Source organism: Nicotiana tomentosiformis, chromosome 7, assembly GCF_000390325.3.
Source record: "Nicotiana tomentosiformis chromosome 7, ASM39032v3, whole genome shotgun sequence".
NCBI lineage: Eukaryota > Viridiplantae > Streptophyta > Magnoliopsida > Solanales > Solanaceae > Nicotiana > Nicotiana tomentosiformis.
In genome coordinates, this window is record NC_090818.1 from 104974416 (window position 1) to 105002179 (window position 27764).

The window sequence follows — 27764 nt, forward strand, 5'->3', positions numbered from 1 at the left end:
TATTTTCTCAATTTTAATTTCTGTGAACTTATTTATTGAATACGGAGTTTAAGAAAAAAAGAATTTTTTTTTGATATATATGACCTTAAATATGACATAATATTTGTGTGTTTGTGTGACTATAAAACTTTTGAAATATTGCGTGACTATAAACTTTTGTTGTTAAAGATAATAAGTTTAAACTAAAATGTATTTAAATTTAAAGAGAGGTCGTTTTTATTAAGAGACTAAGGGTGTGTTTGGTAAGACGGAAAATATTTTTTCATTTTTCACTGTTTGGTTGTACAAAATAGTTTGAAAAATATTTTCTTAGATATCACATTTTTCTGAAATTGGAGGAAATGACTTCCCTAAAAAAAGTTAAGAAAATATTTTCTAAAAACTTCACCTACCCTCATATCTAACCCCCACCCCCCTCCACCTTCTCTACCTACCCCACCTCTCCCACCCCCACTCTCCAAACATGCCTTTTTTTTCTTTTCATATTTCCTTTTTTTTTCTTTTCCGTCACCAACCACCCTGCTAACCCCTGATACCCCCCTCCCCCCATTTTTTTTTCTTTTTTTATATTTTCAATTTTCTGTAAAAAAAATTATTTTTTAGTTTTTTTTTTTTTTTTGTATTTTCAATTTTCCGTTTGTTCGTTTTTCTGCACTACCCACCCACCCCAACCCCTAACCCCCTCCCCGCGGCAAAAAATATTTTTTTATATTTTTCGTTCTGATTTTTTTATTTTTCAGTTTACGTATTCGAAATTTTACGAGTTCCAAAGTTATGAGTTCATAGTATGTATTTGAAATTTGCGAATTTAGAAATTATAGAGTTTACGGGTTGGAAAGTTTAACGATTTGGAAGTTTATGGAATTTGTGGGTTCGGAAGGTTGTTGGTTCGAAAGTTTATGGCTTCATATTTATTGTATCTAAATTATTTATGAATACTCTTGAGAAGTTATTTTCCTTAATTTGCGTATCAAACACCAAAAATGAGTAAAATTACTACTTGTTTTCCAAGAAAATATACCAAACACACCCTAAAAAGAAAATTGAGCCATGGACCAGACTACAGAGTGAGTATTTCCAATGTACTCCAAGAAAAAAAAATCATTTCAAGGTTTTCAGCTATATCTTACTCACCGTTATTCCTCAAAACTTTTTTTTTAAAACCTAAAAAGGAAAAAAAAAAAAGAAAAAAAAAGAGAGGATAAAAAGCACTAGCCGTCCGGTGATACGGCAGTTTGGGAGTAATCATTAATCTGCTTTGAATTTCATGGCCGCCGTGCCCTCTAATGGTACTTAGCTCTCTTACGCTTAAAATTATTTAGTAGCTCTCTTACACTTAAAAATTATTCAGTACTAGAATGAAATGCGCGTAAATAGAGTGCATTAATATGTCTACCCTATTAGTTTGTAACTGAGGTGTAATCAATTGATGGATATTTGATTTTATTTTGAAAATTATGGGTACAGAGGTGGTGCTGGAGGAGCTGAGACATGGACTGGCGCAGTTTGAGCTGGTTGCTTCTCCAGTTGCTTCAGTTTCTGATTCCAGTTACAGGCCTCAGCAAAGAGGCCTAAACCTCTTTGGTGTTTTCTCTGGTGCCACTGTTCATCAATCATTTGCTAGAATAGGACCCTCACTGTAAATTTCTCCTCCTTTTTTAATTAGTGGGGTTTTTCTATCTTGAGTTGTGTTGGTACATTTTGTTATTGCTTAGAATGATTATTTCGACTTCAAGTTGTATACACCATCAGTGTAATGAATTTTTATACCGTCAGGTCACTTTTAGTGACCTGTCTTATTTTCAAAATTAAGAATCTCACATTATAAGGCTATGTTACGCGAATTCTCCAAAATGCCGCCGCACCCGTGTCGGATCCTCCAAAATTGCTCTACTTTTGGAGGATCTGACAAGCACCCATTGACATTTTCGGAGAATCCGAGAAACATAGTCATAAGGAGGCATATCCTTTAGGAAGCCTGATAGTGTGAAAAATTACTTACATTGACGGTGTATATAACTTAAACTCAATCTTTTCATACTATATATTAATGGTTGAGGCCTATTCCTTGTGACACACATGCCTTCAACCTATGTTACATGGACTTGTATACCGATATGTATCATACATGTGTGTTAAGTATCCGACATCTATTGCATGGACTTGTATATGTATGCGTATAATATACGAGTGTCTGTAATTATCGTATATGAGTATGTGCAGTTTTTAGATTTTTAGTGTAATTTGAAGAATCTCCATGAAGAACCTGTACCCATGGTACACCTGTTTGACACAGTTACATCAAAGCAAATACTATGTAAAATAGCCTTTAATAACTAATATGTTGTCCCCAAGTTTTACCCTAAGACAGTGAAGGGCTTGAGAATTACCTAAATTAAGTCTATATAGATTCTAATTTTGTTCGAATGAAGTGCTTAATTTGATCTCACAATTGTGTGTTCTGTGTACCTTTCTTTTTCTTCAAATTTTTATTGTAGAGGTGGAGGTTCACCAGCTTTAAAGAAAGTAGAACGTTATTCAGTACAGAGAGTAACAGGTGATGGCCGCTGTATGTTTCGTGCTCTGGTACGAAGCATATTCCTTCCCTCCGAAATCAATTTCATGTAAAGCTGTTGACTGCATAGCTTTATTGCTATAACTTTTACATGTCTCTTTACCCTAATGGTCATGGTTTTAGAATGTTTTGCTTATTCGTTGAAAGGGAAAGAAATACAAACTTGAGAAAGCATGCTCCTCTAACAAGAGTAGAAATTAAACTAACCGAAAGAAACTGCCAAGTCATCTTATTGACAGTGCCTTCCAACGCTGCGGAAGGTCCACATGCACCACACCTTAAAGGACCATCTTCTGTAGTCCATAAAGAAGCAAAATAGACGTCTTTTGCCAGGCGTTTGAAACGATATTCATAATCTTGCATTTCCGTCTAGCCAAATACAAAAATCATTGCTAATCAGGCAGAAAGCCACAATTTTTTGCCTTCAGTCTGCTAGCAAAAATCCCTGAAAACCTGATTTGATTTCTTCAGTGGTGCTCTCACACAGGATTAACAAGGAGTTATCAATGACACTAAACAGCCTCCACCACAATTCCGTTGACAAATAAAAATGTATAAACATGCATTTATGGATCTCACTCTTTCCTTATTTTTTTGTAAATTTATAAGTTACATATATTTATGGCTCCCACTATGCACATTGCAGTATTCAGGAGGTATAATCTTGTGTAGGCTGTAACATGTCATTCACATTTATCCTTGTAAGAATAAGAATATGCTACCTTAACCTATCATGGGTTCTTTGTTCCCGAAAGGCCCGAAAGGGAGGGTCTTGTCAGCGTAACTTTGAGGATTTACATAAGAAACCAAAACTATCTGAATCCAGTATCCTTCTATCAGGATGAACTGAAAGTTAACAATCCCATCAATCATGAAGGAACTCCTAGAATTCATTTATCTTTTTATCGTTCAGGTTATGAAAAGTTGATGACTCTGAATTCTCTTCACATATGGTAAAAATCTGAAAATCAGAGCGCTATGAATCAAATATCTGATAAATGTGGATTATTCACATTTTGTACTTCATGCTATTTGTACCTAAAATATTTTAGTGCCTTGGAACCAATACTTTATTTCTCTAAGGAATTTCTGTTATTTCTAAATCAGGTAAAAGGGATGGCTTTCAACAAAGGTGTGAAACTTAACCCTCGAGATGAAAGAGAGGATGCAGGTAATATTATCCACAGCAGATTTCATCAGTCATTTTCGTGTTACTCATTAATTCTACCGACAAGGTTAACAACAATTTAAAAAAAAAATTATACCAACAAGGTTAGAACCTCATAGTAGCTTTCTAACTGTTCAAATTTACGAAGTTCCCTTTCATTTATGATTTTTCTCTCACTAGGAAACTATGCCTTCCACATATTAAGTAATCTGCAAAAAATTTACTCCTGATACAGTGAGGCAAGTTATTAGTTTTCTTCTCATTTTTGTGTGGATTATTTCCTGAAGTTGATGAAAATTCTGTTCTTTCCTTGTGTAACAGATGAATTAAGAATGGCTGTGAAAGAGGCTCTTTGTGATGATGAAAAAGAACGTCTTAAATATGAAGAGGCCTTAATTGCCATTACAGTTGAGGAGTCTTTGAGACGGTAACATGAAACTTCATTCATCAGTTTTAGGTACTTTATGATAATACTACTAGTGATTCGGATAAGAGTCCTTTCTCAATACTTTGACTTGTTTTGTTAGATATTGCCAACGCATTGGACGATCTGATTTCTGGGGAGGAGAGTCAGAGCTATTGGTAAGCAAGTTTTTAGCCCTGTTCTTCTAATCTTGAATATTCTTGTTGTCTTTATCCTCCACAGAGGTATCCGCCAGCTATACATGATTAGTTGCTGTATGGGAAGTTCTTATGAAATTCTCAATCATTCTTTCAGGACTATTATTAGTTTTTTTGGCTCAGTCCACACTGATTCCTGTCTCGTTTCGTGAGGGTCACGAAAGAGATGGTTTCTGATAGTGTTTCTATATGAAATGCATCGATAATACTCTGCGTCACACATCACAATTGGGACATTTGCATGCTACTTTACTGTTCCATTTAGCTACATTTTGCCTCCCTTATGCTGATAGATCATCTTTTCTTTCTACATCAGGTATTATCAAAGTTGTGTTGCCAGCCAATTACAGTATACATACCGGAACAGGAGGTATTATCCCTTTGCTTCAAGATTTACTTCTGAAGTAGTCATAAGCCGGACTTTTTGTTTTTGATGGGTAAAGTCATAACCTGGACTTCTCACTTGGAGGTCTTATCCATCCTATCAACAAAGCATCAACAGTATAGACTGAAATATTTTGGATCTTGCTGTCTAATTATTTCTGTTTTCCTTTCCAATAAGTAAAGTAGGCGCTGTGATATCTCATTCAAAATAGCCCAGTGTATACATTAAGAAAATTGAATTCTAAGTGCATTAGGTCTTTCTAAAGCAAGCTAGCTGCATCCTAGCTTCACCAGCATCTTCCTTTGCGCAGTAGACTCTCATCGCTATTTCTCCTTCCATGAACTTTTCCTTCTTCCATTCTATTTTCCCCATTTAATCTACTAGTTCTTTTTTAATTTATGAAGTAGGGTATTTCATTAAAACGTGGAAACAACCTCTGGCAGAAATGCAGGGTAAAGCTGCGTACAATAGACCCTTGTGGTCCGGCCCTTTCCCGGACCCCGGGCATAGCGGGAGCTTAGTGCACCGGGCTGCCCTTTAGGGTTTTTCATTAAAAGGAATCAAGGAGATGCTTTTATATAAAAGGAAACAAAAATACAATGATTTGATCTACTAATGCTCCTTCAAAAGAAATAAATAAGGCAACAAAATCAAGTCAAATGTACCACTTCAACTTATGTGGAAGCTGCTGTTGGCAATAGTGAATTATATATGTAAAGTTCAAAGACAGAGAAATAAAAAAGAATATAAACGCCCTTCATCTTCTCAGGACTAATGAACCAATTTGCCCATAATTCTTAAACAGCATGAAGCAGGGAGAAAGCAAGTGATAATAAAGTATTGATACAAATATGTTGTTCAGGACATCACTAATAACATTTAATGCTTAAAAGAAACACACAAGGTAAAAGTTCCATCTAATTTAAATAGAAGTGACTGTGAAAAGGTCGTTATGACCTTGAAGACGTGCTACCTGGTTGGTGGATCAACCATAAACCCCAACACTGCAACTGCAACTGCAACAGGTGTGATTGTGTTAATGACCTAAAAATAATTGGATCCAACATCTTATCTACCTTTTCTCAGTAATTGTTGAATGCTGTCAATAGCTGTGTTTTCTTAGCCATTGAATAATATCTAAGCACATAAAAGTACTCCTAAACTTCTCTTTCTTTTGTTCTTCTATATTGATTGATTTAGTGTTTGCTTAAGAATTTCTGCATTTTTCAATGGAACTGCAGCATGGAGGAAGAGGCTCTGGTTTCATTCCTATTGCAGAATACGGAGCTGAGTTCCGTAAAGGTTCAAAAAACAGAAAGGCCAGGAAAGCTGTGAGGCTTCTTTATAGTGGTCGGAACCATTATGACCTACTTGTATAGGATCTTTGGAACATTCAACAGAGTTTGAGCAGTATACAAGTTTCTTTCCAGGAGCTGCTAAAGCCAAAGGGAGTTTGCCAGGTTTCCTAATTGTGCCGAGAACCTTTGTGCATATTTGGTAATTTTGCCAGCAGCGTATTAATTTTGTGCTGAAGTGTTGATGATACAATGTATTTCTTGAGCTTCATAATTAGTAGTCATTATAAAAGAAAAACTGATTTTAATTTTTTTTTTCATGTAGGAGACAATTTATGAAATTCTCATACTTGAATTTTGTTCATTGTTTTATGAAGTGTTTAGTTTTTTTCATGTTAGTTTTGTATTTGAGAACGAAGATTCACTGTCTAATAGTATTAAATAAGCAAAATGAAGAGGAAAACCTTGTTCTGTATTAATTAACTTGCAGAATTATTTAGTTGTATCCAGATTACTTTGGACATATGAATATTAATATGAGACATGAATGTAATATCTTGTAATAAATTTTCTGTTACTGTACAATTAAATATGAAATATAGCACTTGATAATCGACGCAAAGGTCTAAAATCCGCCCTTTTTGCTCAAGACAATTCACGGATGAAAATAAAACAAATTGAGATACGAATGTTGAAAGATGTGTTACTTGGAGAATGAGATGCATTTCATTAACGAATCAATCCATCCAACAACTTTTCAATCTTATGAGAATAAATTCTACTTAATTAGTAGCACAATAATGCGAAAAAAAGCAGCCCAGTGCATTAAATTTTCGGTATGTGCGGGTTGGGGGAATAGTCGGACCACAAGGGTCTATTATACGCAATTACACACTGCATTTCTGCAAGAGACTACTTCTGCGGCTCGAACTCATGACCTCCTGGTCACATGGCGGCAACTTTATTGTGTAAAACTTGCACCCTTCAATTTTGCATAAAATTTAAAACTAGCCATTTTTAGTGCTGGTCAATCAAATTTAGCCACATAATCAAAAGCCAACCATATTTAGCCACTAAATTAGGACGGAAATAATTTGTTCACAAAAATACCCCTACTCTGTTTATAAAATTTACGCAGCATGAACTCATACTCTGTTTCAACAGAATCTCGCGGCGTCAAATCTACAGATTGAAGTAAGCTCTCATGATTCTTCTCAATGCGTTAATCTACGATTCTTCTTGTTTGTAATTCAGATCGTATTTATGTTGTGCTTGATTGTATAATATATAAATATAATTTAATTTGCAGAATATTATACCGAGAATATGTATGATTCATTAAAGAACACAGAATTAAACTGATGGTAGATGAATTAGTTGCAGAACAAAATATCCAGTATAATATGCTGGACCTTTCTGAATTGATATATAAAACTTATAAACTTCCAGAATATAGTATTGGAGGTATCTTTGATTCAAACTAGAAAAAATGCTGCATAAAATGGTATAGAACAAAACACCAGTACAATATACTGGACCTTTCTGAATTAATATGTAAAACTCAGAAACTTCCAGCAGATTAAACTAGAAGTATCTGTGATTCAAACCATAAGAAAATATCTAAGTTTTTAAGGTTCCCCTAATGTCCTAAATAAAATGTTTGACTTTTATTATTAGATATGTCAAAACTACAAACTCTCCACCATATAGTACTGGAGGTATCTTTTCAAACTCATCTAAGTTTTTAATGCACTGAATAAAATATTGGACTTTTTTGATTAGATATGTCAAAACTACAAACTCTCCAGCATATAGTATTGGATATATCTTTAATTCAAAACCAGAAAAAAATATTGAATAAAATAGTGGAAAAACAAAACATCGGCATAATATGTTGAACCTTTCTGAATTGATATGTAAATTTCACAAACATCCAACATTTTATACTGGAAATATCTGTGATTCAAAGCAGAAGAAAATATCTAAATGTCTATTGTTCCTCTAATGTTCTAAGTGTTTAATATTCACCTACTATCCTGAATAAAAAGCTGGAATTTTATCGTTAGATATGTCAAAACTACAGACTCTCCAGCATATAGTATTGGAGATATCTTTGATTCAAACTAGAAAAAATGCTGCATAAAATGGTATAGAATAAAATACCAGTATAATATACTAGACCTTTCTGAATTAATATGTAAAACTCATAAACTTCCAGCAGATTATACTAGAAGTATCTGTGATTCAAAAACACATCTAAGTTTTTAAGGTTCCCCCTAATGTCCTGAATAAAATGCTACAGTTTTATGATTAGATATGTCAAAACTACAAACTCTCCAGCATATAGTACTGGAGCTATCTTTGATTCAAAACCATCTAAGTTTTTAATGCACGGAATAAAATCCTGGACTTTTGTGATTAGATATGTCAAAACTACAAACTCTCCAACATATAGTACTGGATATATTTTTGATTCAAAACCAGAAAAAAAATACTGCATGAAATAGTGAAAAAATAAAACACCAGCATAATATGCTGAACCTTTCTCAATTGATATGTAAATTTCACAAATATCCAGCATTTTATACTGAAAATATCTGTGATTCAAAGCAGAAGAAAACATCTAAATGTCTATTGTTCCTCTATTGTTCTGAATAAAATGCTAGACTCTTGTGATTAGAAATGTGAAAACTATAAATTCTCCAGCATATAATGCTCTGATTCATCATACAAGAAACAAAGTAGAGAATTTTATAATCATCCAGTATAAAATACTGGACAACAAGATTTCAGAGGCCAGACTTCCTGTATAATATACTGGAACCAAATTTATCAGAAACTATTAAACTCCATAAACAAATACTGGTGTAGAAAGAAAAAACACAATCAAACAGCATATAAAAAAACATATACAATCTATCATTAAAAATAAGTAATCAGAAATAAACAGAACTCCAGTATATTATAATTGTCACCCAATATAACATACAGGTCAACAAGCCTTTAGACGACAGACTTCTCATACAAGATACTGAAATCAAATTAATCAGAAACAATAAAACTCCATAAGCAAATACTGGGGTAGAAAGAAAAAACATAATCAAACAGCATATTAAAAAAACACAGATACAAATATTATTGAAAAAAAAGTAATCAAAAATAAAACACAACCCCAATATATTATAATCATCCAGTATAAAATACTGGACAGCAAGGCTTTAGAGGGCAAACTTCCCGTATAATATACTGGAATCAAATTTAGGACAAAAAATAAAGCTCCATAAACAAATACTAGCATAGAAAAGAAAAAACATAATCAAACAACATATAAAAAAAACAGAAATAATCTATCATTAAAAACAAGTAATCAGAAATAAAACAGAACTCTAGTATATTATAAAATTATCCAGTATAAAATACTGGACAATAAAGATTCAGAGGGCAGACTTCCCGTATAATATACTGAAAGTAAATTTATTACAAAAATAAAACTCCATGAACAAAAATATGGCTAGAATGAAAAAACATAATCAAACAGCATATAAAAAAACACAGATACAAATTATCATTAAACACAAGTAATCAGAAATAAACAGAACTCCAGTATATTATAATACTCATCCAACATATAATACTAGATAACAAAACTTTAGAGGTCAGACTTACAGAATAATATACTGGAACTAAATTTATTATAAAAAATTAAATTTTGAAGTATGAAGTCCAGCGCATTGTTCTGGATTTCAAGTTTTGACAAGAACTCCAGTAATCTATAATGCAGCTGGAGCAACAAAATACTTGAAAATTCACTCTAATATACTTGTTTTGAACAACTTATCAAAACAAAATTACACAACGATTACAACATAAAACTAAAAATAGAGTGACAAAATTATGAGAAATAAGACGAACTACTGAACAGAGAAAAAAAAAAAATTTCGTCGATGTTAAAATACCACAAAATTTTAAACGCTAACAGTACGGAAATCAAAATTAAAACAAATGAAGCAACAATAAGAACGAAAATTCAACGACGGTACTATAAAAACAACACTTACCTAGACGAAATTTGAAGAAAATTTGACCTAACCCAAGCGAAATTTGAAGAATATATTCTCAAGAAGGCGAAATCCGTACAGTACTCTAAAGAAAAGCGAGAAGCAATCTAAAAATAAAAAACTAAATAAACAGCACGTTAAAAAGAAGAAGGGCAAAAATGTCAATTACTAATATATTTTAAGTTAAAATGGCTAGAATTCAACGACATTAGTGATGGTGGTTAATTTTGGATAGCCAGCCGTAAAAATGGCTGTGCCATGCCATTTTGACTTCAATTTTTCTTCTCTTTTCCATACTATATTTATGTTAAATTAACTTTGTTAATGCTGTTTATTTTTCTAAAATTTTTGTACTTCAGTCTCTTCGCTGGTCTAAGTAACGAATATTAAGAAGCTCCGTGAACAAAAAGCAAAATTTGATCTTCTCTCTTCTTTCTTCTTATTTTCCTTTATTTACCGCCGCAATATCATATCAACAATTATAGTCATCATTCAAAAAGGTATATTAGCCGAATTTAACTCTTACGACAAAGTATATTCTTTTTACTATCATTTGGTCACTCAAAAAAATAACTTAGAAGTAAAATTATTGACCTGAAAAATAAAAAAAGTTGCTTGTTACATCAAATTATAATATATATTAGTGTAAAATTCTTTTTACTCTATTCGTTTATAAATATTAAAGCTATTTTTATTTATTTTTTTCTTTTTTCTGAAACACAAATTATTCCATTCAATATCCAAATCATTTACCTCCAAATTTCCTTACTGTTGAAAAGTACTAGGAAGACTAACCTTTTACTAGAACAATTATTACAAAGACAGAAGAAAACAGCATCAGCAGCCCCACATGACAGCTTAGCTGTGAGAATCAGGAGGAATGTCCCTGTCTTCTTTTTTAAACATCAACCTCATATATTTCTTTTTCTTTTTTTCTTTTTAATTTCTTATTCCATGTTTGGTAAACTCTAAAGAGTTCTACTAATAGTTTGCTTGGATAATTGTTACTTTAAATATAATATTATTTTGATTATAATTTTAATTTTAATATATTATATTATTAAATTCGTGGTTACATAACATGAAATTCCCTTCACATAACGATCGATTTGATATAGTCGCCTTACCTTTTTTTTCCTCACCTTGTCCTTACTATAATTCTATTTTACTCTTCATACGACATTTTTAATAATTACTTTATCTCATATTTTGTTTTTTCTTTGTATGTGTGACATTATGAAATATTGAAAAATAATACAATTTGTCCAAATATTATATAGATTAAAATAAAACAAAAATAATAAATACAATTCAGTATGATACGATATATTAAAAAATAATATTGTAACAACCATCCAAACAGACTGTAATTTAAATTCATTTCAAAATTTTTATTTGGAAGTAAAACACTTCATACTAAAAACGACTCTATTCCAAGATCAACCTCATGCTTGATGTTTCACTTTTTTCTTTCTTTTCCTTTTACTTCCCAAAAATCAAGTCCCAAAGGCAACTTCCTCAAACCGGCCAGCCCCCACTTTCTACTTTTATAAACAAATTTTTATTCTTTGGGGTTAAAAAAACAGTGCAGAAAATAAAAGTCATGAGTATGTTTTCATGCTTTTAGGCTGTAACCTGAGTGCCACTAATCCCATATCTCAATATTCATCCATTTGCATCTAACTGAAAAGTAAAAAAGATTGATTCTTGGTGATGAACTATACACTAATTTTGACTAAAGATACCAAAGTTGTGACCTTTTTTCTCTGTTCTGTTATACAAGTTGTTTTCACTTGAGTTCTCGGAGTTGGGTTTTTCTTAGTTTTTATAAATTGGTTGAAAAATGGGTTCAAATGATAGGCTATTTAACAGACAAAGAAGTCTTCATCAGATCCTTGGAGGAGGTTTTGGTAAGTCCACCTAATTCAAATCCTTTAATAAAGGCAAAATTCTTGATCATGTCAATGCTTGTTTAATGAAGAATTTAAGTTCATAATTTGGTTTATCTGGAAATTGATTGACATATTTATTGCAAATGCAAATGAGTTCTTGTTATGGATGGATGAGATTTTTATAGCTAATGGTCAACTAACTATTTGTGATAAAAAATTTGTTCTTGTGATTAAAGGATTTTCTTGGTCATTTTTTTGTGTTTGATTCAATTGTAGTTTGTTTGAAACAGTTGCGGATGTTGTTCTATGGAGGCGAAAAGATGTGACAGTGGGAATTCTTGTAATTACATTGTTTGCTTGGGTGGTCTTTGAGATATCTGGTTATACACTCCTATCATTAGTTTCAAGTGTTTTCTTGCTGCTGTTCACCATTTTGTTTCTATGGGCTAAATCAGCTGCAATTCTTAACAGGTAAACAACAATCTTTTGCAAATTCTTTTATATTATGATTTTTTCAGTTAGCTGCATGTGGTTGAATGAGTAGCACAAAATAAATGTGTCTTATGATCTCACATCCCTCAATTATGATATAGAGCTTTGATGAGCTTTGTTTTATGTATGATCAACATTGGCACAAGTAACTAAATCGAAATATGTGGGTCCTCAAAATACACCATGTTGATTAGAGTTTGCACAGCTCTAAAGTGTACCGATTGCTATGAGAGGAGTTAAGTTCTTTCCATATTGGATTGGTTATTTATCCAGAAACACAATTCACTGGATATTCATTTGCTATACTTGGGCTATCCTCATCTGATATAATACATACTTCACTAAATTGGAAAAGGAAGGAAGCAAGTGATAATCATGTGGCAAAAGTAAATGATTTTACACTGTTTGAAATCTAGAAGAACTTTCATCCTTTTGTGATCCCCTGGGGATTGTGGGGGTGGGGAAGGTGGAGGGGTGGTTCTATTGGAGGCTGATACGAGCTGTTTCCAAATGCTATATGAAACAAAGCTTCGATTAAGTGGCACAGGCACTTCTAATAATGCTCCGTTGGGACTCATTGCTGTTTCATTTCTTATTACTATATGTTCGACTATCTAGGACCAACTTTTCTTGATAAGTATTAATATGTTCATTAATTCAGCAGTTTGGGTGGGGGTGGGGGTGGGGGTGGGGAGGGGACTTATGTATTACATACCAATGTTTTAGTCTCTATTCAAAGTGCAGAGATCCAACAAAATCTGTCAAAATCTATATTCTGTAATGACGTAAAATAATGCTAAAATGCTAAAAGCTGTAAACACAAGTATGTAAAACAATTAAGAGGGTTTTCTCTGCCCCCAAAGCTTTACCGATTTCTCTCTTTCGAGATCACCCAAGTAATACACAGTGAAGACTGTTCTGGACTTGTGTCCTTTTCTGGATTTTTTCCCTCTTCCAACATCATAATAATTGTCTCATGGACTTGCACATCGTCTCTTTTACTCCACGAAGACTTAGCATACCGAAAATCTCAGACACGTAGCACCTATTAAAATTTATAAGTCCCCTTTCTAAAATTATCCTGTGTTAAGCACTAAAACCCCTCCAAAACATGCTATCTTTGTGGGGACTCTAGTTTCCAACAGTTCCCAAGGCCAATGGTGTGCAAAGAAATTTAAAATTCTTTAGTGCAGTATAGTAGAACAGCTTTCCAGAGAAAAATCAGTTGATAGTTCCATATTTTAGAAACTATATAGATGTCGGTAGTATTGTTTGGACAAGGACTTAGATTAGTATCTTTGATGTAAAGGTAGGAGAAATACAAACAAAACACAAAAAAAAGGATGGGAAAGTAAAATGTCTCACAAGAAAGTCATCTGCTTGCAGATCGAATGAGAGTAATCCTCAACCGCAAACTGGTAGCATACCGAGGTCACAAAGCATGATATTTTTTAGATTTCTTCATATTTTTTGAGACCTTTAATGCCATCCAGAAAGTAGTTTATGATATTATTATCACCTTTGCTAATAATGAACCTTCTCGAGTTATAGTCATCGTTTTTTTGTAACTGAACCTTCTCCTAAAAAATTGCAATAGACCTGCTCCACCTCTGCCGCATCTGCATCTCTCTGAAGAAATGGTAAATGAAGCAGCTTGTTTCATCCGCAATCACATCAACATGTTGCTGTCTGCATCTGAGAATATTGCCCTTGGTAAAGACACAAATATGTTTGTTAAGGTCTCTGTTGGACTGGCGCTGGTATCTGTGCTTGGGGGCTTGACCGATTTCCTCACATTGGGCTACACTAGTAAGTTAATCGGATTAATCTTAATTCGGGAAGCAAAGAGTTCTTGACGACAGTAAATTGACTTTGGGAATTCCTTTCTTTGCAGGCCTTGTGATTGTTCTTACAGTCCCTGCACTCTATGAGAAGTATGAAGACCAAGTTGATGCATGTGTGTTAATGGCATACAGGAAATTGCGGAACTTCTATTATAAATTTGATGCAGTGTGTGTTAGCAAGGTTCAAAGATTGATTTTGGAAAAGGAGAAATTAAGCTAAACCATTTTCTCTGAATTTGTTAAGTTGTTTTCAACTTTTTTGTTCTTTTTTATTTTTAAAATTTTTAGTAGGGATGGGGGGAAGGTTGTTTGGGGTCTGTTTTTATAGCCTTTGCCATATATCTTGGTTTCTTTCCCATTCTCTTTCTTTCTCATCGGAAGTGAAGTGTGGAGAGCAAGTGCTCTGAGGGGCACCAAAATATGAGAGATTGTAATTTGCACATATACTGTGTACGTTTCCTCAAAAATGGATACAGAAGATTGATATATAGCTGATTTGAACTAATTCGGATTGAAGTATAGTTGATTGATTGATTATGTACATCCATTTCATGCGAAGCAAATCATTTTAAGGTCTAACCAAGTTGTAAGCTTGCAACATCATTTGCCCATTGAATGTTCAAGCATCCTGGAAGAACATTTGTATATAAATAACCCATTTTCTTCTTTTTTTAATCTCATGCAACAAAACAATGAATGTGTAATTGCTGCTTGCTTAAATTACTATTGTTGTATTTACATGGTAATTCAGTAACAGAAAGGAAATTATGCATATGCCGGATGTTTAAGAAAACATGATGCTAGCCTCAATTTAGGAGCAGCAGAATCTTGAATAACTTACTAAAGCAGAATGCGATTCATGTTGGGCAAAACTCAGGGAACTCAGCCTTTTGGCTTTAGTAAAATGATGTTGACAGTTCGGACAATAACATACAGTGTAGGCAAACAAAATGAGCACTGTTCTTACAAACAGAAAGATAAAGGAACAATAAGAACATCACTAGTCCTGGCTGCTTCCATAACTATCACGCTTCTCGTGTTGCCAACCAAAGCCCTGTCCATCATGACTAGCATCAGAGTAGTGCCTGCCTCCTCTTTGAAGTTGTGACATGGGATGAGGTAAAGGCGGGGGTGGCGGAAGGGCCATAGGTTGTGGCATCAATATACCCTTGCTATCTCTGCTGTCCATTGAATTTCCACTCTGTCCGCCTTCCAATCCTCGGTTGACTGAAGGTGGAGGTGGCAGGTTTGAGGGCATTACACCGGCATTCCTTCCATAGTCTCCTTGGAAAAATACTGGTCTTCCTTGAGGATCAGCGGCATTTACAAAACCATCCCCAGGAGGTTGAACTGCAGTGGGCTCAAAAGGCCCAACCGGCTGCCCCATATTCCATGGTCGAGGGTAATTTTCTGCAAAATTCATATTTCCTGCAGCGCCGGGTGGAAAACCTAGCAAAGACCCTTGTTCTGATCCCATTTCAGGAGTTGAGTCTGGCCTAGGCATCTCAAACGGGGCACCATAAAATGGTTGGGCTCCATCGGGTGCAAACTGAGGATAACCAAATTGAGGAGCCAAACCTGGATTCGAACTCATAGGCACTGCAAAGCCATGAGGTTGGGACATGTGCATAGGATATTCAGGGAAAGGGGAACCCCCTATAATCCCTTGTTGCTTGTCCAGAAACTGACCTGGCTCTGGCCGCAATGCGCCCTGTGTGTCAAAACCTGGTTGAGGAAACCGGTTCTGGCTGCCGGGTCTTTCAAAGCCCGGAGGAGGATTACCATCAGACTGTTGCTCTAATGGATGATTTGGGATTGACCCAGCGAAAGGTGGTGTTGGCTTTGGTTGCATGACAAGCCTAGGAGGCTGTTGGTCTCTAGTTTGAGAATGATGAGCTTTGTCTTCACGATCATGTACCTGAGAACCTGAACTAGGAGAAAATAGGGGCCTAGGTGGTGCTTGCACTGTAGAATCAGAGGCAGCAGGTTTTCTAGCACTGGCAGACTCCGAAACGTTTCCATCTTTTTCTGCAGTTTGATGAAGGAGATCACCGTGGTTCTCATGAATATGAGATTCGAATTCAATCTTCTTCAGAAAGGACTTGAGACAATGCGGAGCTGCACAGATGAAGATCCCTTCCATCAATTTAATTGTCTGAATCTTTTGAATGCGTTCATCACAGCTGAATCAGAAAAAGAAAAAAATAAAGTAGTTCATTTCGTACTCATTAGATTGACAAAACAAGTATGGAACAGGAAGATGGGCAAAACTAACCAACCTAGTTTCCTTTCAAACAATTAAGTAGTAATTAGAGTTTAATAAGGGGCGCATGACAATTCTCTGGGTGTTGCTTATCACGACAATCTCAAATTCGTTTTGATGAGATTTCCAAATTTCTAAATAATCTACTTCATTGAGAGAGGAAGACCCAGAGAGTTAAAATCAACCATCTACCATAATAACGGCTGATGAAGCTCTTAATAGGAGTAAAATTTATCTAACTAGGAAAAGAATTTCTAATAAAATGTTATTCCAACAATTAGCTCAAGTTGACATTGTATTAGACAAAGAAAACCCAAGATGTCAATGCGCCAGTCTAAAACACAGGGAACAAAAAAGAAACAATAGAGACATGATACTGAAACGTCACTTGACAAATTTGATGCGAAATTAGGTTTATATACAACGGCCAAGAGCTAAAACATACACCTTATAGTAGCATATGCTTCTACCAGCAGTGGAATCCCTATAAATCACTATATCGTTTGCCTTCCTCTTTCGATTTGCCAGTTTTAATGTGGTCCAAATTAATATGAGGCATATAGTTTCATAATTATTTATCATTAAGACTATAGAATTTACTCTTAAGAGTGAGAGAAACAGGATATACAGCTTACAGGTAGCAGAGAGAATCACTCCTGGCACAATCTAAACAGAAGGCATGTTCACATGGACTCTGCAAAAGAAGATAGTAAAGGTCATTTTGACTTAAAATATAGTTGTGAAATGTAAATGTAAATGCATAACATTGATACTGTTTCTTAATCCGTTCATAACATTGATAACATTCACCATATGTCATACACTAGCTTTTAAAAGCATAACCCAGTTAGTTTACGGCATACAACCGTTTCGTAGTAGCAAGAATAAAGTTCTGCCAGACTGCCACATTTGACACAACAAGACAATAGGAAACGCATTAACCTGTTAGTTTATGAAAGAGGATAATTTATTCAATAAATGCATAACCTTTGAAACAAAAATAAGTTCTACAACATATGACATAGACAATCTGTTATTCTTGAACAACGACAACATACCCAGTATAATCCCACATAGTGGGGTTTGGGGAGGGTAGTGAGTATGCAGACCTTACCCCTACCTTGAAAGGGAATTAATTTAAATAGAGTTGAAAATTCAAAATTCATCTTTGGTTCCCCTTGAGTTCTTGGGATCATGTAAAAGATATTATGCTAGAAATTTTACAAGGGAAAATATTTTCTCAACCAAGTGATGGTGTGAGAGTGATATCAAGCAGTAACTGAAGTTGGCACCAAAAATATGACCACCTAGAGCCCATTTGGATTGGCTTAATTTAAGTAACTTTTAAGCCTAAAGTGCTTAAAAGTACTTTTTATGTGCTTGAGCTTAATTTTTAAATAAGCAGTTATGTGTTTGGATAAAGGTGCTGGAGCTGAAAATAAGAAGTTGATGTATTTGAAAAAAATATGCTCATAAATACTTTTTCTGTTAAAATGACTTAAATGCCCTGAAACTATCAAGACTAAACCAATTGTACTGTCTTTTCTTTCTTTCTTTTTTCATGGTGTCAAAACAAATGAATAGGTGTAGATTCTCAAATCAAGTTGATTGCTAAACTCTATTTTCTTGAAAGTAAGAGGTATTTATACTTACCGAAAGAAACGCAGGTTATTAACTAAAATTAATTTGAACTTAATTCAAATATAAATTATTTTTTGTCTCAATTAAAAGCTTCATTCTTCCCCACCCAAAGTCACCCACCACGAGAAAGGAAATAGATAACTCTACAAAGAACAAAACGATGTTCATTTTTCACTATCAGGAATCCAAAACCAAAAGAGTCACTAGAATTAATTTATCTGTTTGACAAAAAATAAGCAACCAAAGACTTACTTAAAGAAAAACAAAAGGCACCAAGGACTTCAGTTCGACAGAGATGGAACTTGGAAGACAGAGATTGGAAATGGCGGAGGAAAGGAGAAAAAGAAAAGATTATGGAATTTGGAAGGCAGAGATTGGAAATGGCGGAGGAAAGGAGAAAAGAAAAGATTGGGGTATTTTGGAAATTATACATAAGTATCAGGGATAGCAATATAAAATACTTGGTCAAAGAGGGGTGGCTTTTAAGCTTAAAAAAAAGTTGGAATTACCCAACTTATCACTTTTGGCTTATTTTGGATCTTTTGGCTTAAAAGCATTTGACCTTTAAACAGATTTTAAGTTTGCCAAACACCTAAATAAGCTAAAAAATGACTTAAAAGCTGGTTTGACCAGCTTAAAAGCCAATCCAAACGGGCTCCTAATTCCTTTTTGTTGGTCAAAAGAGGCAGGCCCATTATCCACCGAATTTCGAACCATGCGTCGCTTGCCCTTAGAGATTTCATGGTTATCAAAAAAAAAATTGTATTAAGTAGCAGCAGCAGCCAGCAGGTAGCCCGGTCTTAGCATCTCATTTGTTGGTGGAATCGGTATAGAGCAGTAACAGTAGGAATATCATTGACTGAAAACACGTTGCACCTCAGGGACAGAGGACCCAAGGACCAGTATAACAACAATGAAGTTGGCAAAAAAAGCAGCTGAACATTCTATACTCACCAGACGTCCGTAAATAGCAATTGGAAAGTCACAACGGACACAAAAATGTACTCGTTCACCAAGTTGGCGACGGGACCTGCGGCCAACAGTCTTGAGCAGAGAAGCAGTATTTGCTGAACCAAGGCTCTTGGCTACAGGAAGATCAGCTAAAACAAGGTGATCAGGACAAGCAACTGTAATACTGTCTGAAGGTAAAGACTTAGCACCTCCACCACTCTCACTGGCTGGTTTGCTAAGCCGGATCTGAAGCATCTTTTCCAAGTATTCTGCTCTCCACCTTCCTCGTCAGACCCACTAAACCAGTATGACTTCTTCAACTCAAATAACAAATCGATGGTATCTCTGCAGGGAAGTAATAATTAATTAAAAAAAAAAATTATTTCCATAAAATTCAATTATGAATATCACCATGTATCAGATCAATATCCCTTCGAGGACAGAGATAAAATTGGAAAATACAGAGAAGATATGCATGGCATAATACCATAAAAAAAATCAAGAAAGGTTGCAGAATTTCAAGGGTTGGTAGAATTGCTCCACAAACGAAATACTACTCAGGATAGTCGTGATGCATGGAGATGGGGGGCGTGAAACAGTGGTGCATTTTTTGTGAAGTCCTACTATGTGGCTCCTCTAGCACTTATGCGGACAGTTTGGAGGGAGAGAAATAGGAGAGCTTTTGAAGAAGTAGAAAATGATTTTGTACACTTGAGGAGTAGCCACTTACCCCGTATCGATTTTTGGGGCACTACGAGATTCCTATTTGTATAGAAGATTGGGTGACTATCCTATCTTTTTGTAAAGTTTTCTACTTTTTGGCATACTTCTTGTATGCAGGTGTGATCAAGCAATGGTCCATATATAAGCAAATAAATGAGTAAGTTATAAGAAACAATAGTTGTCCAGAAAAAAGTGATTAACAAGCTTTCTAACTAGTACCCATATAAATTCTAACCTCAGGCTCGATAATTGAAAGAATATTTTAAGGGTTTCAAGGAAACCCCTAATGCATCATTAAAAAGGGGCTTCTGCTGCCAAACCCACATCACAAAAACAACATATAAACCCTAAAATACCAAAATTTCTAATTTCCCTACTTCGGGTAAGTACTAGATATTTCAAATTCGATTCTCAATTCCAATTGAATTAAACTGTAATAAATACATAAATTTCTGAGACAAATAATGATGATGAATGAACTATTAAGCCACCAAATTTAAGTAATATTTAAATCCCAACTATCAGAATGAGAAACAAAATTCAGAAGATAAAAAAGAATATACGTATTAGCATTGTATATCTATGTGTGTGTTAAAGGGTTGAGATGCTACCGGAGAAAAGAGCTGTTCGTCCCTTAGTTCAGTGCTGATTGCTGAAAGTTGAAATTTGCAGTTATGGAAAATCAACAAACCCCCGTTGCAATTTAGTTATTTATGGGCCTTTACGTTTGACCGTCTGGAAAAGCAATTTAGATTGGCCCAGTTTCAGGATTCGTGTAACAAGGTACTCATACAAGATTAGAGAGAATATAATTAAAGGAAAATTACATTATATAGCCGCTTTTAATTATAATAGCCATATATATTAATATATAATTTACATATTTTATTTATTCAGTTTATATTTTTTGTGTATGTGACTAATGCACGTAATTATTTTTGGCCGATCGGCTAAATTTGTAACCTGCGCAATAATTATCTGACTCACATTTTTGGGCCCAAAAGGTTTGAGAGGATTCTCATTTCACAATATTGTAGAAATGACATCCAGTAGCCGCTTTTAACACCCTTATTTAGACTTTAGCCAAAACAAATTTAAATATTTATATTTTAGCCTAAAGGTGGCAATTTCAGGCAAAACCAGTGCTGCTGCTGCTTCGTTTTTCTTCTGCCAATATGAACACTCATATTCTTCCTCAATAAAAAAAACTAAGCAGTAAGCACAATGTAAATTGGTCCGGTGAACTCAGACAATAAGACGTAAATTATAGTAGCAGTCTTTTCGACTCGAGACCAATTAGGGGTGGCAAACGGGCTGAGTCAGGTCGGATATAGGCGGGTCAAAACAGATAATGCGAAAATGGATAAAATATTCGATCGCCCATATTTAATTTAGATAGAAAATGGGTTAATCATTGGATAATATGAGCCATATTATTGATGACTTCTTGAATGTGATCACTTTTGAGAGAATTTCTAGTCTCTCAAATTTGAGGAAGACCCAATTTGAATCTTTACAAATGTAAAAGTTAAACTCGTTATCAAATTATCCATTTTTTAAGTAGATAATATGTATCTTATTCATATTTGACCCAATTTTATAAAGTTCATTATTCAAACCCATTTTTTAGTAGATAATATGGATGAATAATTATTTTTTTATCCACTTGCCACTATTAGACCAGACAAACATCAAAACAATCACAGTAAATAAGTTTTTTTTACATACAGTAAAGAAGTTTAATAGAACTAAATATTAGAATTTTGAAATCTCTGAATGATTGGATCACATTGATTCATGTTAGTGACTGGCTAGCAGTCTTTAGTTCACACAAATTTTCTATTTTAACCTTATTGTAAGAAACGTGAGCCGACGTGTTCCAAATTTGCACAGTAAGTAACTTAGTACTTTTGTTTTAATGATCTTACTTTACCTTCACGAATAAGCTAATAGTCTAGTACTACCCAATAAAAGCAACGAAAAAAATAGATGCTAAATAGTTTGCTTTCCACCACCAAAAGTGTAAGGAGTTGCAATACGATATGTACATGTTGGGTCCAAACGCACACATAAGTATACGCGATCGACAAGTAATAAAGTGATGAGAGAGTATCGTTCCCACGAGAATTTATGATCAATTACTGCTAAACTAAACTAGTTACGAGTTATTTGTTCAAGAGATTTTGAGGTAGATGATTTTGGTTTTTACTAACTAAATTACTACGAACTAATAAGCCGTTAAGAGAATAAGATCGCAAGTAGAGCAAAAAAATACTTAGAAAGAATTCAATGAGATGGGAATATTCCGGAGTTATGTGATTAATGTCTCTCCTATTTCGTTCTTCCGATTGATTTAATCACTTGATTTATCTAATTTTTTGATTAGCAGGGTTTATTTTGCTCGCGAAGTTCTTTCGACGCTTCGCTTACCTATCCAAGCCAACCTAAGACTATATGTCTATTGAATCAAAATTAACAAGAACACATGTGTATTTCCTGCAAAAATAACCAAGTAAGGCAACTAGAATATGTCTATCCTAATCGCGAATCTATTCTCCGATGTCCAAATTCAAGAACTTACTCTATTCAATCTTATATACAATCTATAGTTCCCACTTTCGAGTTAAACTATAAATTTATAGATAGTACTCTATTGTTAGCTATGCAATAGAATAATTAAGTGCAAGATTGATAAACAAATTAATATGATAAAATCAAACAATATTATCAAGAATCAGACTACAATAGTCAATAACAACCCATAACCCCAGAATATTGAGGTTCTTAGCCACTCATGTTCATGACAATACTCAAAATATTGTTTTTAAACATAAGAGCTCTGAATACTAGATGGAAGATGGAAGATGGAAGAATGATGAATTCCGTGCTCTGTTTGTATTTCTTTGCCTTTTCTTGCCTCCAAAATTGACCAACCCCATACTAAGCACGTTTAGTGGGTATTTATAGGTTAGGGTCAGAGTCCCCCAAGCCCAAATCCAAGTAGAAAATATTTAATGCATGAACTAGGAAAGGACCAGGCCTTAGAGCTCGCGAAACCTAGTGTGCAGCGCGCCTTAGAGGAGGCGTCACCCTCTCCAGCGCCCGGTGGACCTAGACCAGGACCAGGCATCGCCCACTTTGGCGCATGGTCTAATTTTTCTGCCTTTTGGTGCTCTTTTTGTGTATCTTTGACGTCCATGTGTGCAACCTTCATGCATTTTCATCCTTCAACAATCCTACACATAAAATGACACAATTAGGCTCAAACGTAGCATATTTAATCACTAAAACATTAAAATGCAAGGTAAATAATGCACTAAAAATATATATTTATAGCCAAACATCACTACCCCACACTTAAACATTGCTCGTCCTCGAGTCAACCAACATATTACACTATTCTTGAGCAATTTACATTTACACAATTGAAGCACACTACACGAATGACCACAGTTGATAGCAACAATTAAGCTAGAGTATATGCAATCACATACACTTCCCCTTTACCTATGCCATTTTTTAAAAGAAATATTCACAACAAAAATAACATGTTTATAACAATTCTAGCATCAAAAACCGACTTAATATCACAATGCACTCATGGCTTGAACACCCAACATCACAGAGAAGTCTAATAACGTCACCTATCCCTCGTGAAGTCATGTGCCCTCACAACAAGAACAAGAGAGTAAGTTGAATCCACACATTCGAATCTCATGATCAAATATAATTTAAGAACTCACGTATATCAAAGAAAAATTTTCACTCTCACAAAGAAGTCACATGCATGCAATTGGTACCATAGGCTTGCCCGTAATGTAAATCTCTACTAATATAGGCTCACTCGATCTAAAATCAATTAGGACTTTTTATGATTGTAATGTGGGCTAAGGGACGGACAATATATATTTAGGAATAATGGTTCACCCTCCTAAGCATTTAACACATCACATGATAAACTTTAAGCGCATTTTCTTCAATACCACTTCAATTTCACAAACAATATCACCCCCAAAAACGTTCCCTTCTTCTTTAAGCATTATATTAATTTATACCTCATAGCAAGAACAAGGCAACAATTTATGCATCTATATATATATTTTTCCTTATCTTTTTTTTCTTTCCAGATTTTTCTCTTTTTTTAACTATTCTTTTTTCTATTTTCAATCTTCGCTAGTGGTGTATTATTTTACAAAATAAGTGCACCTTTATCCCTTTCATTGGTTCCACTCGAAAGCCAACCGAATTCTCTCCTTACTTTTTTTAGCGCTCATTTCACAATTAAAGTGCTTAAGAGGCAAAAGGATAAAAAAAAATATCAATTAAGAACAAAAAGGGTATATAGGCTTGTAATGTGGGCGCCAAATAAAAATCTATAGGCTCAAAAGGATTTACTAGGAATCGATTTTATTTGTGATGACCAATTAAGCTCAAACCGAGCATCACCTAAAATTTTGCTTCAACTCACATACCGGGCAAGTTCTAGACTCAATCACAATAACATGGATGACACAAAAATCTCACCACATATGACACATGACTTACTAAGGACAGTCTCCTTCTGACTCTCAAATAATGCAAGTATTCACAGAGCCACAAGATATTAAGCATTAAACACAAAGTGAATAAAAGTCAAGCAAAAGAGACACATGCGTCACAAGACATGTTATTCAATATATAAAGGCATCATGCTCAATTTCAAAACATAGAGAAGATACTCCACACGCTAAAGACTAAATATGCTACTATTAAACAAGTCAAGGACGCCAAGAAATTACATCATTCTTCCTCCTTTTATTTCCTACATCCTAATCTATTTTAAAAATAAAAAACTACTACCCGGTTCAAATTACATCCCATAAACAAGAACTGAGATACATAAAAAAATCACGGGGGATTTTTACTACCTAAAGGAAAATAAAAGACATGTTTTTGGATTTTTCTATTTATTTTTTTGTATTTTTGGTTAGACTTTAATTCCTCAAGAAAACCGCCTGAGAGATCCATCGTCGAGAAAAGTCTAAAATTTTTCAATTTTTTTCCGTTAATGGCGACGCCCAATGTAGGGCAAGCTTGACCAGGTGATGGGCTGGGCGGCGCCTAGCCTGTGGCGAGATCCATCGGGGTTTGAACTTCGTTATCAACTTATTTGACCTCCCATCATGCTCTCGTACCTATTCAAACCAAAATTCAACCGAAAAAACTTGTTAGTACCTAAAAATAAAATAAAAATCTAATTAAGATAACTAAACTATTGAAGCGCCTGATATAATGTCGTGACACGATGCAAATGTTCCATCAAGCATCCAGCAAGTCTATTGAAGTTTGGTGACGATGAACGCTACCACCCCAATAATGTTTAACTATTTGCTCTTTGACAAAAAACGTGTCATCGTGTGTGGGATCCCTAAGTTCCACATCGCCATACCTTGTAGAATAAACTACCTCAAATGAACCACACCATCGAGGCTAGAGCTTTCCAGGGAAGAGCTTCAATCTCGACTTACGCACAAGCACAGATTGACTCGGCTCAAGCTCACAAAGCGCCAGGTTCTTGTCACACAGTCTTTATCTTGCCCTTACACAATTTTACATCCTTAACCAACTGAAGCTTTTCAGGATCACTTCTCTTTGTGATGGCATCAGCCCTCACACCAACCCTGGGCACTATTACCTTTGGTTCAATCACCGAGATCATGTACAAATCCTCGTAATGCTTAGGAAGATTGAGCGTCTTGACATTAAATGTAACTTATTTATCATGAACTCATCTTTAGCTTGCCTTCCCTCACATCAATGAGTGCTCCTCCAGTGTCCAAGAATGGTCGCTCCAAAATAATTGGAACTTCCTCATCGGCCATATAGTCAAGAATAATGAAATCAGCTGGAAAGATGAACTTCCACACTCGCACCAACACATCTTCAATTATTCCTTCAGGCACTGCTAATGACCGATCCACTAGTTGTAGAGTTATAGTAGTAGCCTAGATGCTCCCAATTTGAGCTGCTTAAAAACAAATAAGGGCATCAAATTAATGCTCGCTCCCAGATTGCACAAGGCTCTATCAACCTCGTGTTTTCCGTTTGCCAAGGGAATTATGAAACAACCTGGATCCTTCAACTTAGGCAGGATCTTACTTTGTACTCTAGCACTGTACTCCTCAGTAAGTGAAACCATTTCAAACTTTGTCAACCTTCTTTTGTTGGCCACAATGTCTCTTAGGTACTTGGCATATTTAGAAACTTCTTATAGCACTTCTATCAAAGGTAGATTCACATGCACCTGGCTCAAGATAGCTAAGAGCTTTTTATACTTAGACTCACCTTTCAACTTTTGCAACCTTTGAGGAAAAGGCGATGGTGGCCTTACCTCTATCTCTTGCTTGTGTTCATCATCTTTCTATATTGCTTCTACCTCCGGTTGAGGTACCAATCTTTCAATAACTTCTTTAGTCACATAATTTTTAGGTGGAAGCTCCTTCAATGCCTTCCCACTTCTTAGATTAATTGCTTGTACCGGTTCAATCAAATTTTTTTAGTATCATTTGGGAGTGCTCCAGTAGGTCGGGTATTTTATTGTGCAGCTAACTACCCAATCTGCCTTCCTAAATTTCGAAAATCAGCCCTCAATTGTTGTTGTCAATTAACAACCTTTTCAACATATAATTGGTGCTTTATTCTACCTCGTGTGACCTTCTCCACAAATTTCACAACATGTAGACATTTGTTGTGCTTGTTGCATCTGTTGTGCTTGTTGCATCGTCATCTTATTTACCTGATTAGCTAACTTTACTATATCAGCTTTCATGGTTGAGAAATTATCAAACTCAATAACATATGCTGCCTTATGTTTAAGTGCTCTTTGTGGTTTCCCGTCTCCTTGCCAATTGTTATCATTTGCCGGAAAATTGTTCAGCAGGATCTGGATTTCAGTATACGTCCTAGCCATGCAACTACCTCCACAGGCCGAATCAAGATTCATCTTGGATGCTTCGTCTAACCCATCAACAAAAGTGTGACTAGGACTTCATCAGTGTGACAGTGATGTGGGAAATCTACGAGTAGCTTTTTATATATCTCTCAGGCTTGACGTAGAGTCTCGCCATCTTTTTGTTGAAACCTCAGAATTTGGCTTCTCAATGACTTTGTTTTCTTTGTGGGAAAGAATTTGATAAGGAATTTACATTCTAGATCATCCCATGTTCGGATTGAGTTTGCTGGTTCTTTGTTCAACCACTCATTTGCTTCCCCCCAACAGAGAAAAAAGAAACAAGGTTAGTCTAACATAGTCCTTGGGGACGTTCAGATAGTTGTATGTATCCGTAATCTGCAAACAATTATGTGTGTGACCCTGCAGATCTTCACTCGGTAAACCCACAAATTGCCCTGTGGGTTGGATCAGTTGCACCATGTACTGTTTCAGCTCAAAGTTCCCAGTTATGTCAGGCTTCAAGACAACCTGAGTCATGTTCGCGAAACTAGGCCTTGCGACCTCAATCACTGCTCTCACATCATTCTCTACCATTTAGATTGGCCATGGTTGGACTACAACGACCAACTCTGCAGTTCTTGCTCTTGCTTCTGCCTTCCTCATTAACCTATGGAGGAGTCTTTCGGGTTCAACATCAAAAGCCGGAAGATCGTTCAAACTGGTACTTCTTCTTAGCATTCAATATGAACACCTGTAGAGTCAGAAACATCAAAACAAATTAAATCCCGAACAAAAACAAATAGAAGCTTACTTCAAACAAGTAGCTAATTTCTAAGTCCCCGAAAACGGCACCAAAAACTTGTTGGATCCAAACGCACACGCAAGTATACGCGATCAACAAGTAATAAAGTGATAAGAGAGTATC

General features: G+C 35.0%; 3 protein-coding genes across 3 annotated transcripts; 2 read left to right on the top strand and 1 right to left on the bottom strand.

The window, feature by feature from the left end:
• The first annotated feature begins 1139 nt into the window (after positions 1-1139).
• Positions 1140-6523, top strand: LOC104086507 (OVARIAN TUMOR DOMAIN-containing deubiquitinating enzyme 3). The gene is made up of 8 exons (XM_009590781.4): positions 1140-1289; positions 1468-1639; positions 2499-2586; positions 3683-3746; positions 4065-4170; positions 4271-4325; positions 4681-4734; positions 5991-6523. Exons 1-8 carry the CDS (start codon positions 1268-1270, stop codon positions 6126-6128), a joined length of 699 nt encoding a protein of 232 aa, XP_009589076.1. The 5' UTR covers positions 1140-1267; the 3' UTR covers positions 6129-6523.
• A 5128-nt stretch (positions 6524-11651) lies between these two features.
• On the top strand, positions 11652-14835 carry LOC104086508 (reticulon-like protein B12). Its single transcript, XM_009590782.4, has 4 exons — positions 11652-12012; positions 12285-12465; positions 14084-14295; positions 14381-14835. The coding sequence occupies exons 1-4, from the start codon at positions 11946-11948 to the stop codon at positions 14548-14550; spliced, it is 630 nt and encodes a 209-aa protein (XP_009589077.1). The 5' UTR covers positions 11652-11945; the 3' UTR covers positions 14551-14835.
• Positions 14836-15192: 357 nt separating this feature from the next.
• Positions 15193-20653, bottom strand: LOC104086510 (E3 ubiquitin-protein ligase HAKAI homolog). Its single transcript, XM_009590783.4, has 4 exons — positions 20520-20653; positions 19189-19530; positions 17229-17287; positions 15193-16513 (listed from the first exon to the last, which is right to left on the bottom strand). The coding sequence occupies exons 2-4, from the start codon at positions 19438-19440 to the stop codon at positions 15331-15333; spliced, it is 1494 nt and encodes a 497-aa protein (XP_009589078.1). The 5' UTR covers positions 19441-19530; positions 20520-20653; the 3' UTR covers positions 15193-15330.
• Positions 20654-27764: the final 7111 nt, after the last annotated feature.

Coding starts and splice junctions, on each gene's coding strand:
- LOC104086507 (XM_009590781.4), top strand. CDS start 1,268: ATGGCCGCCGTGCCCTCTAATG. Junction 2,587..3,682: donor GCTGTATGTTTCGTGCTCTG/GTACGAAGCATA, acceptor TTTCTAAATCAG/GTAAAAGGGATGGCTTTCAA. Junction 4,326..4,680: donor GAGGAGAGTCAGAGCTATTG/GTAAGCAAGTTT, acceptor TTTCTACATCAG/GTATTATCAAAGTTGTGTTG.
- LOC104086510 (XM_009590783.4), bottom strand. CDS start 19,440: ATGCTTCAGATCCGGCTTAGCAAACCAGCCAGTGAGAGTGGTGGAGGT. Junction 17,288..19,188: donor TTGCTATTTACGGACGTCTG/GTGAGTATAGAA, acceptor CTTCTTTTGCAG/AGTCCATGTGAACATGCCTT. Junction 16,514..17,228: donor AGTGATTCTCTCTGCTACCT/GTAAGCTGTATA, acceptor TTTCTGATTCAG/CTGTGATGAACGCATTCAAA.
- LOC104086508 (XM_009590782.4), top strand. CDS start 11,946: ATGGGTTCAAATGATAGGCTATTTAACAGACAAAGAAGTCTTCATCAG. Junction 12,013..12,284: donor GATCCTTGGAGGAGGTTTTG/GTAAGTCCACCT, acceptor TGTTTGAAACAG/TTGCGGATGTTGTTCTATGG. Junction 12,466..14,083: donor TCAGCTGCAATTCTTAACAG/GTAAACAACAAT, acceptor AAATTGCAATAG/ACCTGCTCCACCTCTGCCGC.